Consider the following 21662-nt stretch of genomic DNA (forward strand, 5'->3'; position numbering starts at 1 on the left):
GCCGTCATGCAAACCAGGGACATTTACAAGTATCATTATTAGAAATTAAAACGAGGAAAAGTTCCTCATCCTGTGGAAATGCAAATCCTGAACAATGCTGTTGTTGTGAAGCGTTTTTTGTTGTTGTTGCTTAGCATGTTTGTCTGGTTTTCCAGCATAAACAAATGTCTGAATGTGATTCAAAACATCAAAGCAAGAGTCCTTTACTGTAATCTGAACTGAACATGAAGACAGTCATTATTGTGTTAGTGTAGTTTGTGGATGATAGTTAACGTGAACTTGACTTCACATCCACTAAAACACACTGAAACATGAAGAAAAGCGAGAGAAGATCCTGATGGAAGAGTGTGTGAGTGATGGAAGAGTGTGTGAGTGATCAAACTGTTCAGAATCAACTCGAGGTAAATACTCACGTGACACGGCTGATTTCGTCTCGCTGCATTCATCAGTTGTGCATCGAGTTATTTCATGTTTAGATGAGTGCATAAACATCCGAGTGTTGCAGTGAGTCTGAGCTTCTAATCATGCACTGGAAGATCTTATGGTGATTCAGAATAAATTGTAACACTTTTCAATAAGGTTCTATTTGTTAACTAACATTAAAGAGTATAGTTAATTTTTACAGTCCCCCTGTAGCCAACTCATCTTTAATCACCCAAATAACATTTTTAATAATTTTTTTCATTAAAAAACTGTCTTCATGCATTAAAATATCTTGAATGTAACTCGACACCCTCGCCTCATTTAGTATGCGCGGTTCTATGAATATGCAAATGAAACGCCTCCACTCACTCACTCAGCTCAGAGATCCACTGGTTGACGATCACACGTTGATCTGATTGGTTACAAGGTAGTTTGTGACGCCAGAAACGTGTTTTTGAGACTGTCTTTGGTTCACTGCAGGTTTAAGGAGGAAATACTCAGCAATGCTGTCGACTTATGAATTTACGCATGCTTTGTCTTATCCTCCTGAGACCCAGAAAAAAAAAGTTTTGTGAATTTAGTTTTTTCCCATGTCATCACACTGTTTAGAGCACAATAAACAAATGGTAAAAAAACATTTTTGAAAAATATTTTATTCATACGTTATGCTATGTCCTCTGTTGTGGACGCCAGGACTAAGTTGTTTAAAAAATACAATGACATGAAATTATATGTATAGGCAAAAACAATGGGATTTTTTTTTTCAATCACCAATAAATTTCGGGGTTTCAGGATTTTTTCAACCAAAATTTGCAAAAAGATTATTCTCAACTATGTTATGAAAGATATAACGGAATGAATTGATACACCATTTTACTTTATGCAATATGTGGGTAAAATGGCCATAAATTAATATTCCCATTCAATGCAATGTATCTATACACTGTATTTAATTTGCACATTAATGTGTTCTTGGAGCAACATTTAATGAAAAAAGAAGTGTAATAATTGGAGTAATAATTGGCAACATTTTAATAATAATATCTAATATTTCATAGGAATATTGATGTATAATTTATTTCCATATTCACTTGTTGTGTCTCACAAAATGATGTAAGTCCTGATGTCCTCTACAGTGGACACGTTTGAAATCAACGCCCTGTTCTGGAACAGAAAGTATTTTTTTATTTGAAACCCCTTAACATTTTCCTGAGATGTTGTTTTATGAAATACAAATTGAAAAGTAGTCCAATTTAAATTATAATTACAATATATTATCATGTTTCCATAAGAATTCTACATTTGATCACTAAATTAATGTCAGACATTTTTAAAGAACAAGGAGAAGTTGTTTTCATGGTGAAACCTCCAAACATGTGGTCTCTCTGAAAAGTCCTGAATGTGCTCTGTACAGGACACCCAGGTGTGACATGTGACATGTATGATGTCAGAGAAATTCACTAAAATATAATGTCCACTACAGTGGACAAAAGTCTATTCTTGGGTCCCAGCAGATTAGATATAGATCATATATAGAGATGAAAATTTCCTACTTGAACTATGATAAATCTTGAATGCTTTGTAGCAACAGACTGAAGTTTGGTCTCTTTTTAGAGACGACACTATTGCTGAAGTGAAAAAAGTAAAAAAAAAAAAAAAAAAAAAGAGTAAAAAAAAGTAATTCATTCCATTACTCTAAAAAAAATGCACACAAAAAAAATTATATTACATGTATGTTTTCAAAAACATATTTCCAAAACTCTAAAACTGAGAAAATTAAAGTCATAAATATGAACAAGTTGTGCTCCAAATTTGAGGTCGATACCTTTACCAAGTTTCGTACCATTCCGATAAAGAAAAAAAATCTTTAAATAAATAAAATAAAAAACATGACTTTTTGGGTCAAAAATGCCTGAAGAGCACCAGAGGGTCGATGGATTCGAACTAACATGAACAAATGAAGAACAGTTTAACTAAGGGGCCGTTCACACCACACCGCTTTCACCTGAGAACGCAGAACTTTGCATGTTTTGGTCGTTCTTTTACACGACAACGGCGTTTTGGGGGCCTGAAACATCGTTATCGTCAGTGATGTCATGCACATGCGTGTTCAGTCTGTATGTGCATACTTTTACACGGTGACGTCTAGGGCTGCATGATATTGGGAAAAAAAATTACATTGCTATATTTTTTCCCAACGATATATATATTGCGATATTGCGAGCCATCAATCCAGGCTAAAGTCAATATTACCATTCCATGATATTAATAATTTCACTAATAAGCAAGCTTCATTACAAGTGACAAAAAGGCCACTTAATATTTTATTCCAAAATTAGAACATATTTCTGTCAGAATCCGGTGAATCCGCAATCCAACGAGGCGGCCGACGCTCTTAACAGATGTTTGTTGCTCATTAGGCTATAATTCCTCAAAATAAGTAAAAATATATATATATATTATTCTCTCTCTCTCTCGGTGCTGATGCAGTGACGCGTTCATGTAAACGGCACCTAAAAGCTGTCACAAAGAACCAGCAAAAGTAATGATTATTATATGTAAAATATTACAATGAGACATTTTGTTTATTAATAAACAAGTGTTTTCTGTAAAGTTGAAGTAGGCTAGTGATCGCACAGGAGAGAAACGCACTTTTCATACGGATTACATAGTTTTATTTTGTTTTGAATGGTTCCGTTTAAAAGTAGAGATTTCTGTAGATAATAGATAGGCTATATTTCGCCTCCGTGTCGTGATTATTGTCTGCTATATTTACTTTTTATTTATTAAATCCAGGAAATTGGATAATGAAACACTGATTAAAATTAAGATACAACAAACGAAATTTGCTTTAAAGAAAGGCTTTGTGCTTTCTGTTTGAGGTCTCTGTGAAAGTTTTAAAGCAGTCTTTTAGTGCCGCTTCATAACGATCGCGTCCGTAATGGAGAACTGTCAGTAACATTGTTTTTTCCTCATAAATGCGAACACGAAAAATAAAAGATTTTTAAAAAAGACAACCATCCACAACTTTATAACACTCCAGCAAAGTACCTCTTTTTGGTCAACATCCTCCTTTTTGTAGACGAAATAGTTCCAAATAGCTGATTTTGACTTTTTTTTTTGCGGCGGATTCTCTTCGTCGCCCATTTGTGAATGTTGGCTGTGAGCGGTGAGCTGCGGTACAGCGAACCAATGTCACCCCAGCAAAAAGCCATACAACAAACTCGTGTTTACTGTGTGCTACCGTTCTCTTAATACACCATGAGTGCTACTACCCTTCACATCGCATGTTCCGGCGATGTGACTATCGCTCATTCGCACATCGCGATGTCGATGTTAAAACAGAATATCGTTCAGCCCTAGTGACGTCGCCACCTACTGGCCTGACATGAGCATTACAGCGCTCTCAGTCGAGCGATCCGTGTGAACGGGGTCGTTTTGATAAACACGTTTTTAGCACATCGTTGTCGTGTAGACGTGCCATAATGTTAATAAATACTGTAACTAAAGTATTTGTTTAGTCACTGCATGAACTAGTGTTGATCAAAGGGGTCGTATTGTCAAGTGTGACTGAATAAATGAAGGCAACGGCAGAGAAACGAGGGCGACACCAGAGCATCTGAGAGGAAAGTACAGATATTTAATATGGAAACATTTACAGTGTGAACAGAAAAACACGCCTCCGTGCAGCAGGGCATGCTGGGATAGCTGCCGTCTACACGTACCACTGGAAGCCGAACTTCTTGTGGATCAGCTCCTCACGGGGTCGAAGGTTAAAGAGCTCCTCTGTGACCGGAGGAACCCAGCGGTCCGTGTGGAACATCTTCTCCCCGACCTGAGACAGAGGAGAGCAGCTTCATCCCTGATTCTCCAAGACTCACGATCATGTGATCAGAAACACAATCAAACATGCGTCCGAACCTTCCAGCCGGGAACGTCCTTCATGATCAGCGCCTCCTCCTCCAGGTTCTCCCGCAGCATCCGTAACGTTCTGCAGGGGAAACACCACAGTGGTCACGCCCCCTGTCTGCCATTGGTCAGCCTGTCACTGAGTCCCGCCCCAAACTCTGTGATTGGTCGAGGCAGACGATGATGTCATGCAGATCATTGGATCTCATTGACGAAGCATGAATTATGAATATGAATATGATCCCTCCTCACATACAGATCATGACTCAGTGAATCTCATCCTGAAATGTATTCTTGATTTATGAAGAATAATTAAGAACTGAATATGATCACACACAATGCAGAAACACCACTGGGTGATGATGTAAATGAGTTGAGGCGCAGACGCACGGTTTCTCTGCTAATGAGAGCTCTGTAATCTAATGCTAATGCTAACATGCTAATTCATGCTAGCAACGTGTTAAAACTTACAAGCAACATGCTAATTCATGCTAGCAATGTGCGTAAACTTACAAGCAACACGCTAATTCATGTTAACATCATGCTAGATCTTTTTAGCAACGTGCCAAAACTTATTAGCAACATGATTCAGGTTTACAATGCGCTGAAACTTACTAGCAACATGCTAATTCATGTTAACAATGAGTTAAAACATGTTAACATGGTAAATCATGACAACAACTTTGCTAGCATGATTTAACATGTTGCCAATTCATGGTAGAAACGTTAGCAATGTGTTCAAATATGATTAAAAACATGTGTAAACATGCAAGCAATGTGTTAACAACAGGGGGAAAAGCTGCGATGTGCGATAACATCGTTTAATATTGCGATGACGATATGACTTGCGATAAATATTCAAATGTGAATGTTAGCTATACTGTTCCCATGTCTGCTTTAATAGGTTCTTTGCGTGTTAGGTCAAACGTTTATTCGTTTGCGAGTGAGCGAGTGTGTGTGTGTGTGTGTGTGTGTGTGTGAGTGAGCGAGTGTGTGTGTGTGAGAGTGTGTGTGTGAGCGCAAGTGAGTGAGTGAGCGAGGGACAGTGAGTGTGTGCGCACGCGCGATGACTGGTCGGAAAACAACGTGTAGTCTGACACTGTCCACGACACGACAAGATTTTAGGAATCAAAATCATCAAAATCGTGTAATCTGACACCGTGACTATCGTAACAGACAGAAATCGTGTAATCTGAACCAGGCGTTATTCATCGTGTCAGGCTGGCTGTTGCGATGTGTTCATCGCGCGAGTGCATATCGCGATGACGATGAAAATTCGATGTATCGTTCAGCCCTAGTTAACAACATGCTAAACTTAATGCTAACAGCGTGCTAAAACATGTTAGCAACATTTTAAAACATGTTAGAAAACATGCTAGCAAAATGCTAAATCATTAACAATGTGTTAAAATATGTTACCAACATTTTATTGACATGTTTTAATAAAATCTTCAAGCTTCTCAGTGTTATTTGAGGACACATCAGCAGAATGGTGTTAGATGAGGACTGTGCTGGTGTTTAGAGAGCGCTGCACGTTTGCTCAGAGTCACGGAAGGGTGCGCAGGAAGCCCTTATATGGAAATGGAGTGGGCGTGTCTAATGCAAATGGCGGACGCGCATCAGAACCCTACGAAAGCATCGTGATTAAGAGGCGGCTAACACGCGTGTTGTGAATCAGGTGGAACCATTATAGACGACTGAGACTCAGATTAGTGGAAGAGCTGCAGTGCTTCACTCTGAATATGAGCCGAAGAAACGTCAAACTGGAGCAGATTCAGATCATGTGAGCGAGTTCTGCCTGATTCTCACCGTCGGTCCTGTTCGGCCTGTAGCAGCGGCAGAAGCCCGATCCGAGCCTCCAGCTCCTCGATCTGCAGACGCCTGAGAGGAAGAGGAAGAGGAGGGTCAGGACTGACGCACGCGACACACGGACGGCTAAAGCGGCGAGACTCACCTGCGCTCGCGGTTCCAGCGGAATAGCCTCCAGTATCCAAACACCAGGATCCCCACGCCGATCCCAAACATACTGTAACCTGGGAACCACACACAGTCACCATCACCGACTTACATTAGCAGAGCTGCCAGATTAACCGCTAGAAGATCGCGATATCGAATCAAACACACACGCGATCTTACTCCTAAATGTTAAAAGAGTAAGAGAGAGCCGTTGTCATGCAGCTTCATAAACACTTTCAGCCACACAGCGTCATTATTTCTGTCCTACAATCACTCATATTCTCACAGAAGTGCTGGAATAAGGGTTTATAGTTCTGATAAAAACACTGATGTCTACGGCAGCGATTACAATTAAAAGTAACTTTCTGCTTCAAATAAAGATTGTATTGATTACATCGTTACACCAGTAGGTGGCGACAAGTGACTTAAAAATATAAGTCATTGAATCATTCATTCAAGAGATGCGTTCAAAAACACTGATTCATCCGGTAAAGAACAAATAAGTCTTTATAAGTGATTTTATTTAAATAATTCATTCAGATTATTAACAGTCCCCCTGTAGTCAATTATTATATCCCTTAGAACTCATCTTTGATCACTGAAATACATATTTAAATGTTTTTTCCTTGAAAATTTTTTTTTCATGCCTTAAAATATCTTGAATGTAACTCGACACCCTTGCCTCATTTAGTATGCGCAGTTCTATGAATATGGAAATGAGCCCCGCCTCCACTCACTCAGCTCAGAGATCCACTGGTTGACGATCACACGTTGATCTGATTGGTTACAAGGTAGTTTGTGACGTCAGAAACACCAGCGATTTCAAAGCGTGTTTTTGAGACTGTCTTTGGTTCACTGCAGTTTTAAGGAGGAAATACTCAGCAATGGTGTCGACTTATGAACTTACACATGGTGTGTCTTAAAGCAGATTAAAAACACCACATAGACATATAAACAGTTAACTGACTGCCTCTAGTCAGAACCTCTAGTAAATTAGCCTACATGTTGTTTTGTTTAGTTGTCTGTTCAGAATCGTGATCTCTATTCGAAACAATATAATCGTGATTCTCAGTTTATCCAGAATCAACAGTCACAGACAGCAGGAGATTAAACACGAATCAAGCTTTAAACTAAAGAAAAATCACTCAGTTTACACAGTCTTCATTCCCAGGACTGTAAATACAGCTCTACTTTAATGTGAAATATGATTAAACATCATCGTCAGTGAGTGTGATCAATAACAGGCTGTGTTAATGACTAAAGCTGGATTAGATGGTGTTTTACAGTGATTATTTAAAGCAGAATCTCGCTCAGGGTGTTTGAGTTTGAGATGATGATGATGACCCAGTTCAACTCTGTGTGTGTGTGTGTGTGATGAACCCCGCACTGATCACCGCGCTAACCCTCCTCACTCACTCACACACACACTAACCGGACAGTCCTCTCCGGGGCAGGTTCCTCCGGTAGTCCACGGGCCCGTATCCCCCGGGCGGAGGCATGTCCTGCTTCACCTTGGACGCCGCCATCTTACCGTCAGCGCCGCTCTGGAAGCCGGAAGCGTATTCTTCTTCTTCTTCTTCTTCGGCTGCGGCGAGTGCGACTGCGCGCTGCTCTCTAGCGCCCCCTGCCACTCAGACTCCAGCCCTGCGTCTCGTCATAATCTGAAAATCCGTCTCTATTTCCTTGTAATTTCTGTTTTATAACAGAGAATGTCTAATAGGAAGAGAATTGGCACTCTCTGCTTACTTCCGGTTTCTGGACTGGCTGCAGTAACACGTCTCTGTCCATGCGGGGGCGCTCGCAGGCGAGTGCAGAATGAATGGAGGTCTATGGCGAAAAACCCTCAAAATCCACTTTTCTCAGGATATAATTTTTTGTCTAGTAATTTGAATGTTGTATTCGAAAGGAGATGCAAAGAAATTACACATTGCTGGGTGTTAGATTTTTTAGAGTCACTTATTTGGTTTAAAAAGTCTTTTAAAATGTCAATGACGTCAGAATGCTGACGTCATTAGCAGAATGCTAGCGTGTTATGGGCAACAACAACTCAACCTGTAAGAAATCGAAAAGAAATAAGTACTCGTTCATTCAACTTTCGACCTATAACCCATGCTGAACTTGCAAAATCTACAATAAAATCTGAGATTTCTCAACGGCAATCGGGTGAAAGAGACACATTTAGCCGTATAGCCCCATAGACTCCCATTCAGTCTGCACTCGCCCGCGATCACCCCCAGTGGAATTCTAATGGAACTGCAACCAAGATCGATACAATGGGGCTAATAGGAAGTGCCAAGGCTCTCCGTAGACGGGCTCTGCTTATAACAAAAAACGAAACAATGTCTAAAAGCTCAAAAAATAAATAAAAAATAAATAAATAAATTTTTATAAGCTATCGACCCCAAAAAACGAGCGTTTAAGGACTCAAAAGTGGACGAATGGGTAAACTGTGGGATCCTGACACTCAGTATGCACTAAAAATACACTACGTGTGCAGTGAACATTTTGTCACATCTCAGTTTTATATATTATATTTCTGTAAGCTAAGCTATTATTACGTTAGTTCTCAGAGTGCCTGAATCCACTTTTGAGTCCTTAAACGCTCGTTTTCTGGGGTCGACAGCTTATAAAAACTTATTTCTGTGTTGTTTAGCTTGTTTGCTGTACACCTGGTCACATAACAGCTTTTAGACATTGTTTTGTCTTTTGTTATAAGTTATAAATGACAAGGCAAGGGCAGCTTCTGCTTCAGAGCCTGTTCCCGTGTTACAATATATTCAGTTCCTGAAATATTTGGTTCCAGTGGGTGGAGCTACCATGAATATTCACGAGACCACAGCGTGCGTGGGCGGGGCGACAAATACAAGCGAGTGGAACGGAAATTATTAGCGTGAGCGCCTCGTTTTGTTTCAGGGTTATTTCTTTCAAACAGGTAATAAAGTTGAACGAAGTTAATCTTAAACTACTTGCATATATTTTATAAATAATTCATCGTTTTGTAGCATGTGTTTCAGTACTCTGAGTTTACCTGAACTGAACTGATTCTGTAGGAAGCGTTGCAAGACCTACAATAAAGGCATATTTCTCCAAATTTTCCCAGATTAGTTGTCGCCGACATTCTATGGTATAAAACTGTTCGTTTCTCATGAGTGACTGAGATTAGGATTTTTAAAGGTGTGTGATTGCTGTTTAAATAAATATTTACAAATATATTCTTGTCTTTATTCTGTCTCCCAAAGTTGTCTGCATATTATTAAAATAGCCTTTAAATTATAGGCTGATTGTTTAAGACAACATAAGAACTTTGCTTTGGATGTTGCTTTATACTGACTCAACTGAAAATCTTTTTGATACACAACCTTTACTTTATCAAAGGTTATCATACATGTTAAGCTTCAGATGCATTAACAGTTGTTTTCTCTAGCAATGCTTTAGAACAGTGGTCAAATTAATTGATAATAATGACTAACCATTAATCATAAAAATTAGGCCTACATCTAATCAGTTTAGTAATGTTATCATTCTTATGTAATCTTTTTGTAAACAAGTAAACACAAAAACACACTGGTGTAGAAGGCATGGCTATACCAAAATATTAAGGAAAGGTATATTTATATTTGAATAATATAGTCAATATTTTATTAGTCCTTCTGTATTAATTTTGCCCTTGATCCTATGTTTTGTCTAACATTCTCGTTTTTACAGATGAATATGAATAAAATATGTAATTTTAAGACACTGAATCTTACTATAATTTTGAGTTAATGAATGAATGTTTTAAAAAAACAAATGTTTTTGTTTATCAATTTAAACAGTCTAGATCATATTTAGGATAGGTACCGGTAGATAACTTTATGCATATTGTTTTATATTATAAAAAGTATATGTATTATATTATTTAAATGAGAATACTTTTTAAATATATGTCCATATCCCACCACACCTGAGAGTCTTTTCTGACCTCTATTTCTGTGCAATTTACTATTGTACACAGCTTTGGCCAATAAATAATTGTTTCAGTACATATAGTTTGTGAAGCATTCAACATCCAATTAGCTATGGTGATGTTTTAAAAGAATAACGAGTCTCAACCACAATTCATATAAATAAACCTACCCATCTTTGTTGAATTTGTCATTTTGGTTGTCAATATCGATAAGGAAATGTTTAAAACCTTGTATGAATTGTTAAAATCTGGAAAGGTTCCTCATGGTGTTTCTAGAAATAAATAAAAATATGTCCTTAGAAGGGCACAGAACTTCACAATGAGAGGCGAGTTAAGTCCAACACTTAGTGATTTCTCTGTCTCTTCATGATCAAAGCATACTTTTAGATGAGGTCTTGTACTATATTATACAGTGAGGTTTTTATTTGCCCTAGATGCAAACACCCTTAATTTTGTAATTTTATAAACACCCATGCATGATATCAATGAAAGAAAATTTGAAATTTGGCATTGCCAAATAAAAATTTTTATTAAATGAATCAATTTGCTAGAGTTTTGTCTCTGTTTTATTACAATTAAGTGCACTTACCTTTGGAATGGTACATTCAAAACTACAAATTGCACAAACTGAGTATAACATTACTTTAGTTGGACCTTGAATTCATCAATACAATTGAAATAATTATCACTTAATTTGACCAACGTTCTAAAGCATTGCTAGAGAAAACAACTGTTAAAGCAACTGAAGCTTAACATTTATGATTGGCAGTTGTGTATCAAAAAGATTTTCAGTTGAGTGTAGAGCAACATTCAAAGCATGCAACTCCAAGTAGCCTATATGTTGTCTTGAGCTATCATCCTAGGCTATAATATAAAAGCTATTTCAATAATAGCCTACAGACCACTTTGGGAGACAGAATCAAAACACAAGAATATATGTAAATATTTATTTAAACATGCAATAATAGATATTTAAAAAGCTTAATCTCAGTCATTCGTGAGAAACGAACGGTTAGGAGTAGTTTCAGACAAAACGCGATCTGAGGCGCTCATGCTAATAATTTCTGTTCCACTCGCTTGTATTTGTCGCCCCGCCCATGTAGCCTACGCTATGGTCTCGTGAATATTCATGGTAGCTCCACCCATTGGAACCAAATATTTTCATTAAAACACTGAGAGGATGAAAGGGTTAAACTTTTTATTACAGGAACAAAGATCAATCTAACAAACTGTGACATCATCCGTTCTGTGGGCGGGAACATCATGAATATTTAAACTGAATCCTCACGGGCCAATAGGAACGATGCATGAGGTTTAGTGTGCAGAGTTTAACCAATCAGAGCTGGGCATTCTGCCTTCATCATCATCATCATCATCATCAGATGTTAAACGAAGCCCAATAAACACAGATGCTTTAAACAAATGATAATCAAGGGATGCAGATGATCTCTTTATTAAAGCAGTTATTAAAGAAATCACCACAGAAACTATTTGAAGCAAATGTTTTATATAGAGAGAATCCGCCTGTATGGAAACACAATATAATGCAAAAATATCGACAAATGTTTAAAACTTCAACGGACTCGATCAAAGGAAACTAATTAATTCAGACGGAGTCAATGAAAGGTCAGCTTAAAACAATACAAATTAAAGACAAACCATCACAGATTGTGAGTTCGGGTCAAACATGTGACGACAAACACACACACACACACACACACACACACACACACACACAAACACACACACACACACACACACACACACACACATCCTTCAGCTGAAATGACACACAGTTATATAATTTAACAGTCAGAGAAATCTAAACACACACACACACACCCCCAGTGTGAAGCGGCTCGTTTGCATCCATCAGTTTGTTCCGATGTTTTTGGTTTGTTTTCAGTCTTTTCCTCTTGTTCTGAGAGTCTTTTATAAATGATCTGATCAGTCCGGTTCAGGTGCGGTTTAGATGCGGTTCATATCGTGTTCAGATCTGGTTCAGGTGCGGTTTAGATGCGGTTCATATCGTGTTCAGGTGCGGTTCAGGTCTGGTTCTGATGCGGTTCAGATGCGGTTCAGGTGCGGTTCATATCGTGTTCAGGTGCGGTTCAGGTCTGGTTCTGATGCGGTTCTGATGCGGTTCAGATGCGGTTCATATCGTGTTCAGGTGCGGTTCAGGTCTGGTTCAGATGCGGTTCAGATCTGGTTCAGGTGCGGTTTAGATGCGGTTCATATCGTGTTCAGGTGCGGTTCAGGTCTGGTTCTGATGCGGTTCAGATGCGGTTCAGGTCTGGTTCAGGTGCGGTTCAGATCTGGTTCAGGTGCGGTTCAGATGCGGTTCAGATGCGGTTCAGGTCTGGTTCAGGTGCGGTTCAGATGCAGTTCAGGTGCGGTTCAGATGCGGTTCAGGTGCGGTTCAGATGCGGTTCAGGTCTGGTTCAGATGCGGTTTAGGTGTGGTTCAGGTGCGGTTCAGATCTGGTTCAGGTCTGGTTCAGGTGCGGTTCAGATCTGGTTCAGATGCGGTTCAGGTCTGGTTCAGATGCGGTTCAGATCTGGTTCAGGTGCGGTTCAGGTCTGGTTCAGATGCGGTTCAGATGCGGTTCAGGTGCGGTTCAGATCTGGTTCAGGTCTGGTTCAGGTGCGGTTCAGATCTGGTTCAGGTGCGGTTCAGGTGCGGTTCAGGTCTGGTTCAGGTGCGGTTCAGATCTGGTTCAGGTCTGGTTCAGATGCGGTTCAGATCTGGTTCAGATGCGGTTCAGGTGCGGTTCAGATGCGGTTCAGGTCTGGTTCAGGTGCGGTTCAGATGCGGTTCAGGTCTGGTTCAGGTGCGGTTCAGATCTGGTTCAGGTCTGGTTCAGGTGCGGTTCAGATCTGGTTCAGATGCGGTTCAGGTCTGGTTCAGATGCGGTTCAGATCTGGTTCAGGTGCGGTTCAGGTCTGGTTCAGATGCGGTTCAGATGCGGTTCAGGTGCGGTTCAGATCTGGTTCAGGTCTGGTTCAGGTGCGGTTCAGATCTGGTTCAGGTGCGGTTCAGGTGCGGTTCAGGTCTGGTTCAGGTGCGGTTCAGATCTGGTTCAGGTCTGGTTCAGATGCGGTTCAGATCTGGTTCAGATGCGGTTCAGGTGCGGTTCAGGTCTGGTTCAGATGCGGTTCAGATGCGGTTCAGGTGCGGTTCAGGTGCGGTTCAGATCTGGTTCAGGTCTGGTTCAGATGCGGTTCAGGTCTGGTTCAGGTGCGGTTCAGATGCGGTTTAGGTGTGGTTCAGGTGCGGTTCAGGTCTGGTTCAGATGCGGTTCAGGTGCGGTTCAGATGCGGTTCAGGTCTGGTTCAGGTGCGGTTCAGATCTGGTTCAGGTGCGGTTCAGGTCTGGTTCAGATGCGGTTCAGATGCGGTTCAGGTGTGGTTCAGGTGTGGTTCAGGTGCAGTTCAGATGCGGTTCAGATGCGGTTCAGATGCGGTTTAGGTCTGGTTCAGATGCGGTTCAGATGCGGTTTAGGTCTGGTTCAGATGCGGTTCAGATGCGGTTTAGGTGTGGTTCAGATGCGGTACAGATGCAGATCAGATGCGGTTCAGGTGCGGTTCAGATGCGGTTCAGATGCAGATCAGATGCAGATCAGATGCGGTTCAGGTGCGGTTCAGGTGCGGTTCAGGTCTGGTTCAGATGCGGTTCAGTACAAACTCACCCGTGAGAGTGAAAAGCCCTTGGATGAATAAACCTATGTAAGCGTCTCAGTGCTCTGGCGTGAACAGACACACACACACGTCCTGAATCGTGAACAGACACACACACAAGTCCTGATTCCCAGACTGATCCCGAGCTTCACTTCCAGGAGTTTGCGGTGTGTGAGACGGTGTGTGAGACGGTGTGTGAGGGCATCATGTCCAGCAGAAACTCTCTGTGTCGCTCCAGCGCTGACGACTTGTGTCCCGACAAACCGGGGTTCATATAGGCCATCGTCACACCTGCCACACACACACACACACACACACACACACACGATTCAGAATGAGCAAACAATGACAGAACGATCATTTCTGCTTGAATTATCTAAGTTTATCAGCGCCGTTGGTTCCTGAAGTGTTTTTCCCATAGGAATATTAAAGTCTTTGTTAAAGTATTTCAAGGAGAATCACAACATTACAAACTTTAATTTGAAGGAAAAATGTATTTGAAAATCAGAAAAGAGACTGTTCTGTTGCGACTTTTTATCTCAGAATTGCGTGTTATAAAGTCAGAATTGTCAGATATAAACTCGCAATTGTGAGATAAAAAGTTGCAATTATATTTTAAAATGTTTTATTCTGTGGCGGAAACAAGCTTCCATAGTGAACCGAACAGTTTAATGAGTGAAAGAACTACAATCCCATGACAACGGAATCCTATTAAACATGTTGTTGATTATATCTATAGAAACAATACTGCAAAATTTGCATGGACACGGAGCTAAAGAGTTAGTGGGTGGAGCTAAAGAGTTAGTGGGCGGAGCTAAAGAGCTTGCCTTAACTCTCTGATTGGTGGAATTTTCTGCACAGAATCATGGGTAATGTAGTTCTTCAATTCTGCTGTTAAACTTGATTTTAAAAATAAGTCGAAATAATGCGAACAGACAAAAGCAGAAACCTTCGATTACCTCACAGAGGGTCTTTAAAGATCTATCCTTCAAAATCAATTCCCCTCTGGAGAAAATAGAGTTTATACTCATGAACGAATGAAACCGAATCCCACATGAGCAGAAGTCGCCGTCAGACAGCAACGGTCAATCATGAAAATGATGAAATATTCTTCTTTTGTTCTTCTGATTGGTTATTGTGGCATTGTGGGCGGTTCCTGAAGTCTGATTGGTTATTGTGGCATTGTGGGCGGTTCCTGAAGTCTGATTGGTTATTGTGGCATTGTGGGCGGTTCCTGAAGTCTGATTGGTTATTGTGGGCGGTTCCTGAAGTCTGATTGGTTATTGTGGGCGGTTCCTGAAGTCTGATTGGTTATTGTGGGCGGTTCCTGAAGTCTGATTGGTTAGCAGCATTAGGTGCCGTTCAGACCGGCGAAATAAATTAAACCCAAATAGTAATGCAGTCAAACCAACATTATTCAGACTCCTTCAACATTTCTCACATTATCACAGTTTATTCGCTATAGTTTAGAAAATGGTAATAAAATATGAGCAGAACTCAGTTGATATTTGACTGGTTTTGTCCGTCTTCTGTTAGACTGTCTCACACATGAATGATGTTGAATATCTGTCAGCTGTTAAATTTAACTACACAATTACATAATACCAGTTTAGCTCAACCAATCACCAAGCAATGCTTCATTGTGTTCAGTCTGTGTGTGAAAAGAGCATTAGCAATTAAAGACAAAACACTTCAGCAGAACATGATCAGCTCAAAGTGTCCCAATCAGTTTTGGTTCCTAATTTTTACTGGTAGTCTCTGTATGAAGAATATTTGGGTATAATATGTTTATTTTTGCTCTCCACATAAATGAACTACAGTGTCCTGATCACACACTAGTAAAAATATAAAATATCAATCAAAATATCAATATCAATAATTATATCTGGTGTCTGAATCATTATTGGTTTGACTGTATGTAGAGGCACGAAGCTCCCAGAGACTGAAAGCTGACTGAAGCAGGAGTGAACCGCTGTGATGCTGCAGCGCTCAGCGTGTGTGTGTGTGTGTGTGGTGTGTGTGTGTGTGTGTGGTGTGTGGTGTGTGTGTGTGTGTGTGGTGTGTGGTGTGTGTGTGTGTGTGTGTGTGTGTGTGTGTGTGAATCTGTACCTGCTGCTCCACGGCTCCTCTTCCTCCAGCCAGGGGTCGCGGGGTCACGGCTCCTGATGACCTCTGACCCCTGACGCACTGCATGCTGACCCGGCCTGTGGACCACTGCGTTCTGCAGTCGAGGAGAAGAAGAAGAGATGGAGCGAATCCCAGACGCCTGCAGGCCACGGGACGACGGAGACACCTGAGGAAACACACACGAGTTACGCCTGCACGATTATGTGTGTGTGTGTGTGTGTGAGTGTGTAAGAGTGAGTGTGTGTGTGTGTGTGTGTGTGTGTGTGTGAGTGTGTAAGAGTGAGTGTGTGTGTGTGTGTGTGTGTGTGTGTGTGTGTGAGTGTGTAAGAGTGAGTGTGTGTGTGTGTGTGTGTGTGTGTGTGTGTGTGTGAGTGTGTAAGAGTGAGTGTGTGTGTGTGTGTGTGTGTGTGTGAGTGTGTAAGAGTGAGTGTGTGTGTGTGTGTGTGTGTGTGTGTGTGTGTGTGAGTGTGTAAGAGTGAGTGTGTGTGTGTGTGTGTGAGTGTGAGCGAGCGGGTCTCTGATATACGGCGTCTAAACCCTGAACAGGGCAGCGTCTGGGCCGACAGAGGAACTCTAACAGACGTCTCAACATCGCCCGCGATTAGACTAGTCGTCAGTCAGACAAAGAAATGGAAAGAGTGAAGAAATGAAACCAAACACCGAGTAATCACCGTATCTAACATCTATATCGCGTGTAGTTACGAGACGGAGAAGTGTCGGCTACTGCATGCTGGGCAGCAAATAATCGCAGCCTTTGCCAAATCGCGTGCGGTTTCATTGCGATTAATCCTGACTCATCCCTAATGCGCATCACTTCCTGCTGGAGAGGGGCGGAGCCAGGGTTATACCTGTGTGATGGCTGCGGGGGGGCGGCTCATCTTCACCCGGTGAGCCGACGATGATGATGATGATGGTGATGATGATGATGTGGTCTTCTGAATGCGCTGCTCGATCTCCTGCTCCTGCTCGAGCGCCTTCACGAACGCCGCCTTCAGCCGACTGGTGTGCTGGGCCTTCAGCGCCTGCTTCTGATTGGCTGACAGGCACTGCTCACACACGACGGCTCCGCCCCCGTCCTCACACCAGCGGCTGGTGAAGTCCGTCTCACACTGACGGCAGCAGGAGGGCTCTCCACTGACCACTAGCCCAGCGTACACACCCTGCTGACCTGAGACACACACGCGCACACACACACACACACACGCGCACACACACACACACACACACACACACACACACACACACACACACACACACACACACACACACACACAGACACACACACACACACACACACACACACACACACACAGAGTCAACACAAATGTACCCTTGTGACTGGTTTAGTGGTCCAGGGTCACAATCTCAACTGTGTGATTATTCACACTGTCACAAAATTGAACCGTAATATCTTCATGCCTTATAACCGGGCGATGAGTGTGTGTGTGTGTCTGTGTGTGTGTGTACCTCGGCCCAGAGACTCCAGCAGGTTCTGCACCACCTCCTCCAGTCCCAGTAAGTAGAGGAACTGGAGGCTGGCGGCCGACGGCATGAAGGTGAACTGGGAGGCGAGTGGTTTGGCCGGCGGGATCTCCAGAAGAGTCTTCTCCAGCTGTTTCCGCAGAGCCAGCTTCACCGACGCCTGAACGCCGGCCACACACTCGCTGGCGCTCGGCGGCTTCAGCTTCGGCCCTGCGGTCTGAGGGAACACAGATCCACCAATCAGAACCGACCGAGCCGACCAATCAGAACTGACCAATCAGAACTGACCAATCAGAACCAGCTCAAGATGGAAGAAAACACTCAATCTGGATTTTTGATGCTTTTCTCTATTAAAATGTTCTTGACATTCAGTGTGTAGTATTAACCCTCATCCGACCCTTGCACTTTGTAACATCTTTCCCTCGCGGGTCAAAATGACCCGAACAGTGTTAATTTCATTGACAAATAATTTGACATTTTCGTCAACGACATTTTTTCACAGACGAAAACGAGACGATAACTAAATAAGACCGTTTTGAATGACAAAAACTGATGAAAATCTATCGACAATGTTCGGAAGGGACGATTTGGGAAGAGATCCAGTCCGAACTTAAAGTGACAGTGCATAATAAACCTAATGCCTAATTTAATTTATACAAATGAATGTGTCTGCTTGAAAGAATAAAGAATGACGTATGCAGGTTGTTATAAAGAATGCATAAATCATTCATTGAAAAGAAGACCGTGTTCTACTTTAGGAGAAGTGGTTTCATTTAAGATATTTTATGTCACAGAAGTTAAATCTGTGTCTGTATTGCATGTTCAAACTTTAAAATCGTTCATATTAGCAGGTTAATAGACGTTTTCTCCGGGAGGATATAATGGGTTTGGACATTTTAGAGAAATTCTAAATTAATGCATAACAATTTATCTAAACCCATATCTAAATCTTATTGTATTTTGTCGACTAAAACTAAAACAATTCAGATGACTAAAATATGACTAAAACTAAATAAAATTTTGCTGTCAAACTTAACACTGGACCCGAAGCCCTAAATATTTGTGTCAAGAAAGCTTACTTTATTTCATTTTCATAATATTTTTTAGTGCAATTTTATGTGTGGAGATTTTTGGTTCTTTTTTATTTCATTTACCTTTAAATTACTAGATTTAATCAATAAATAATCGATAAATAGTAATTTAAGCACATTCCTCACATTCTTTCAACTTAAATTCAAAATAACTCACAATTTCATGCATAACCCTTTTAATTCAGCTCTAAATATCTTACATTGGGCGTCTTTGCCGACCTCTTGTGGGAAAATAATGTATCATGATATTTCATGACTCTAGATGTCCTTATAGCTCTAAATGAGCTGTCCCTCTGGGCCCTAAAGCCAGTTCTCTTCAGTGTGCATCAAGGTTAAAATCGTTAACGAAAACTAACGAAAAAACGAAAACTAGGAGGGAAAAAACATTGTCGTTAACTGAAATAAAAATAAAAACGAGGCATTACAAAAAAACGATAACTAACTAAAACTGTAATGTGTGTTTGGCAAAACTAACTAAAATAAAATAAAATTATAGAGTAAATGTCCTTAGTTTTCGTCTTTGTCAAGGTCTTTCATTTTTTAACGCTATTTAAAACACGCAGCGTATTCGTTCAGCTGCATTTCCTTTCCCTGCTCTCCCTCCGTCTCTGTCACTCATGCGTCTCTCACATGCGCGCGCGCACACACACACACACACACACACACAGCCCCTCCCCTCCGTGCACACCGCGTCTCCATGAGAACGAGTGTTCGTTCGACGTTGAAAGCAAGTTCGCTAAAGGTTAGTATCTCTATCTCGTGAACACCTTACAATCACATTAAAAAGTGGTATCAAAATATTTTAAATTCTGAATATAATTTTGTCAGTGTGTTAATGTCGACCCGAGAAGAGATTGCGCCTTTTTTAGAAAGTTAACTAGTCGCAAGTTTGAGGTAAAATGCACTTTTTGGTTGTGGTTGTCGATGTCAAAACACTATATTAATCTTTGATTCAAATATTAAATAATGTTATGTCATTTTTTTACTTTTACACTTAATGTTTGCTGCTTCAATCCAGATGAGTAGGCTATTTGACTGTAGGGAAAGTGGGGTGAGTTGTGCCAGTTTTTACTCAAAGTGACTTTAAAGTGAGGCCAGGGCAGTAATGCCTTCAACTTAACGATGTACATATATTTCAGGATGTGGTGCATCCCTGAGAACAATAACTTTGGATCTGAAATAAATTGTTTCAGAAATATAGCTTTTGGGGAAAAAGTGGTCTCATGGCACAACTTGCCCCTGGTGCGGGGGAAGTTGTGCCTTTAGGGGAATACATTGGGGTAAATTGTGCCAGTGATTTCTGAAGTAAAACAGAACATTTTAATGTTATGAACTGTAATGCTAATGAAAGCAAGACAAATTCAATACAAAATTACTCATTTAAGGTTTATTTAGATATTGTCACCCTGGAATACCATAGCATGCGTTTTTCCTACTATGGTCAATTGCATAGGGATTTTGTATTGAACATAACTCTGGATCACAGTGTCATAGAGACAAGGGGGCGGGCTCATTTTACTCAGACGACCAATAAGTCTCTCAGGATCATTGTGAAGCTATCAAGCTACGCCCTAGCAACCATTTAGAGCACCATAGCAACACAATATATGATATTTGTGACTCATTTCAGGCAAAAGGGCTTTGGCAATAGATGCCTGTTGACAGAACGCTGTCTGTCAATTATGTAACATATAAGAATAAAGTGACTAGGCTAATTTCTAAACATACTATTGTGACATAGGCCACTTAAAAACGGAATAAAACTTCTCTTTAATAACATAGTGCAAACTCAAAACTGAAATCAGTGTTGGCTAAATTAAACAAATAGCAGGCAGGCCTAAGTCAAACAATGATGAGGCATGCCCATCTCCTCACTTCTCAAGATTATCCCCTGTGAGTATGTAGGTCTAGGTGGTCTGGATCTGGCACAACTTACCCCATGCCCTTTGGCACAGATCACCCCAGACCCACAAGTTTGAAAAACTAGCATGATCCAGCAGTTAAGAGCTAACATCATGCTAACTGTATAGACTCATTGTGTAGCCTACTAAAGCACTAAAACATGTGTGAAATGTTTTCAAACTTGTCTATAATTGTTCAGACACTACAATAAAAAAACCTTAATCATAGAAATTTTACTTTGAAAGGGAAAAAACTGTTTTTTGCACTAAAATGTGCTTAACTCTCATGCCATGCGTCTCTCTTCTTTGGAGGACGAGTAAAAGTGATTGCTTTTCAAAATTATGTGGTCACATGACCAATTTCTTCTATGGTTTTCCAGAAACCAGGGGTGGAACTACTCCCCCCCCCCCGGCACAAATCACCCCACTCTCCCCATAGGGTAAATTTAGTATAGGGTGTGGAAATTGTACAGCTGTGGTATTTGTATAGGGTGTGAATTCTGTATAGAAGATGTGTAGATTTTTGGTACAGCGTGTGGATTTTGTAAGAGGTAAAGGAATTTCAATGGGGTGTGAATTTTTTTCTAAAATTGTATTATGTTTTTATTATTACACAATACTTTTTCTGACTTTTTTTAATCTTGCCCCTGACAAATAACCCAAATTACAAAAAAGACTAAAACTAACACTAAAACTAATAAAAACTAAACTAAAACTAAGCATTTTCAAAAAATAAAAACTAAACTAAACTAGCAAACCCACTTTAAAAACTAATTAAAACTAAACTGAATTTGAAAACAAAAAGTCAAAACGAAATAAAAATAAAAACTAATGAAAAATGCAAAACTATAATAACCCTGGTGTGCATTCACATACACATGTAGACATTATACAATAAATAAAGTTTTAGCATTTTTAGTTTGAATTGAGCATTTTTAGGTTTATCTATGTGAAGTGAAGCATTCCTCGCATTCCCATCATTCCTAAGGGGGTCAGATTGACCCGAGAGGGAACAGATTTGTTACTTTTTTACATTTCAACCACAAAACATTTTTTTGTGTGTATTCGTGGTTCAAGTGCGACAAAAGTTCAAAATCTCCCGAGGGAAGGATGAGGTTGAGCACGGAGTGTGTGAAGCACCTGGTTGATG

The 21662-nt window shown here is 40.6% G+C and overlaps 3 protein-coding genes across 4 annotated transcripts in view; 1 reads left to right on the forward strand and 2 right to left on the reverse strand.

The window, feature by feature from the left end:
• Window positions 1-4043: 4043 nt before the first annotated feature.
• On the reverse strand, window positions 4044-8050 carry ndufa13 (NADH:ubiquinone oxidoreductase subunit A13). Its single transcript, XM_079876995.1, has 5 exons — window positions 7721-8050; window positions 6287-6365; window positions 6142-6213; window positions 4345-4414; window positions 4044-4258 (listed from the first exon to the last, which is right to left on the reverse strand). Exons 1-5 carry the CDS (start codon window positions 7812-7814, stop codon window positions 4139-4141), a joined length of 435 nt encoding a protein of 144 aa, XP_079733121.1. The 5' UTR covers window positions 7815-8050; the 3' UTR covers window positions 4044-4138.
• A 4156-nt stretch (window positions 8051-12206) lies between these two features.
• Window positions 12207-13953, forward strand: LOC307161986 (uncharacterized protein; the record flags this gene model as incomplete). 2 transcript variants are annotated; one of them, XM_079876999.1, is made up of 8 exons in its annotated part: window positions 12232-12272; window positions 12383-12448; window positions 12515-12591; window positions 12691-12844; window positions 12889-12921; window positions 12966-13372; window positions 13692-13768; window positions 13857-13953. In XM_079876999.1, 8 exons carry the CDS (start codon window positions 12251-12253, stop codon window positions 13951-13953), a joined length of 933 nt encoding a protein of 310 aa, XP_079733125.1. The 2 variants fall into 2 exon arrangements, with proteins under 2 accessions (XP_079733124.1, XP_079733125.1); XM_079876998.1 differs by lacking the exon at window positions 13857-13953 and having other exon boundaries at window positions 12207-12844; window positions 12966-13361; window positions 13681-13709.
• Window positions 13954-14059: 106 nt separating this feature from the next.
• Window positions 14060-21662, reverse strand: part of LOC307161985 (transcriptional repressor p66-alpha) — a gene marked incomplete at its 3' end in the record, with an annotated part of 27523 nt that continues 19920 nt past the window's right edge. Inside the window, exons 7-11 of the mRNA XM_079876997.1 lie at window positions 21653-21662; window positions 17506-17737; window positions 16887-17206; window positions 16021-16204; window positions 14060-14202 (exon numbers count right to left, since the gene is read on the reverse strand). The exon at window positions 21653-21662 is cut by the window's right edge and continues 185 nt beyond it. Of these exons, the coding sequence (XP_079733123.1) occupies window positions 14060-14202; window positions 16021-16204; window positions 16887-17206; window positions 17506-17737; window positions 21653-21662 (889 nt within the window). The remainder of the gene's footprint in view (window positions 14203-16020; window positions 16205-16886; window positions 17207-17505; window positions 17738-21652) is intronic.

The sequence above is a fragment of the Squalius cephalus genome, assembly GCF_949319135.1.
Source record: "Squalius cephalus genome assembly, chromosome: 7".
Taxonomy (NCBI): domain Eukaryota; kingdom Metazoa; phylum Chordata; class Actinopteri; order Cypriniformes; family Leuciscidae; genus Squalius; species Squalius cephalus.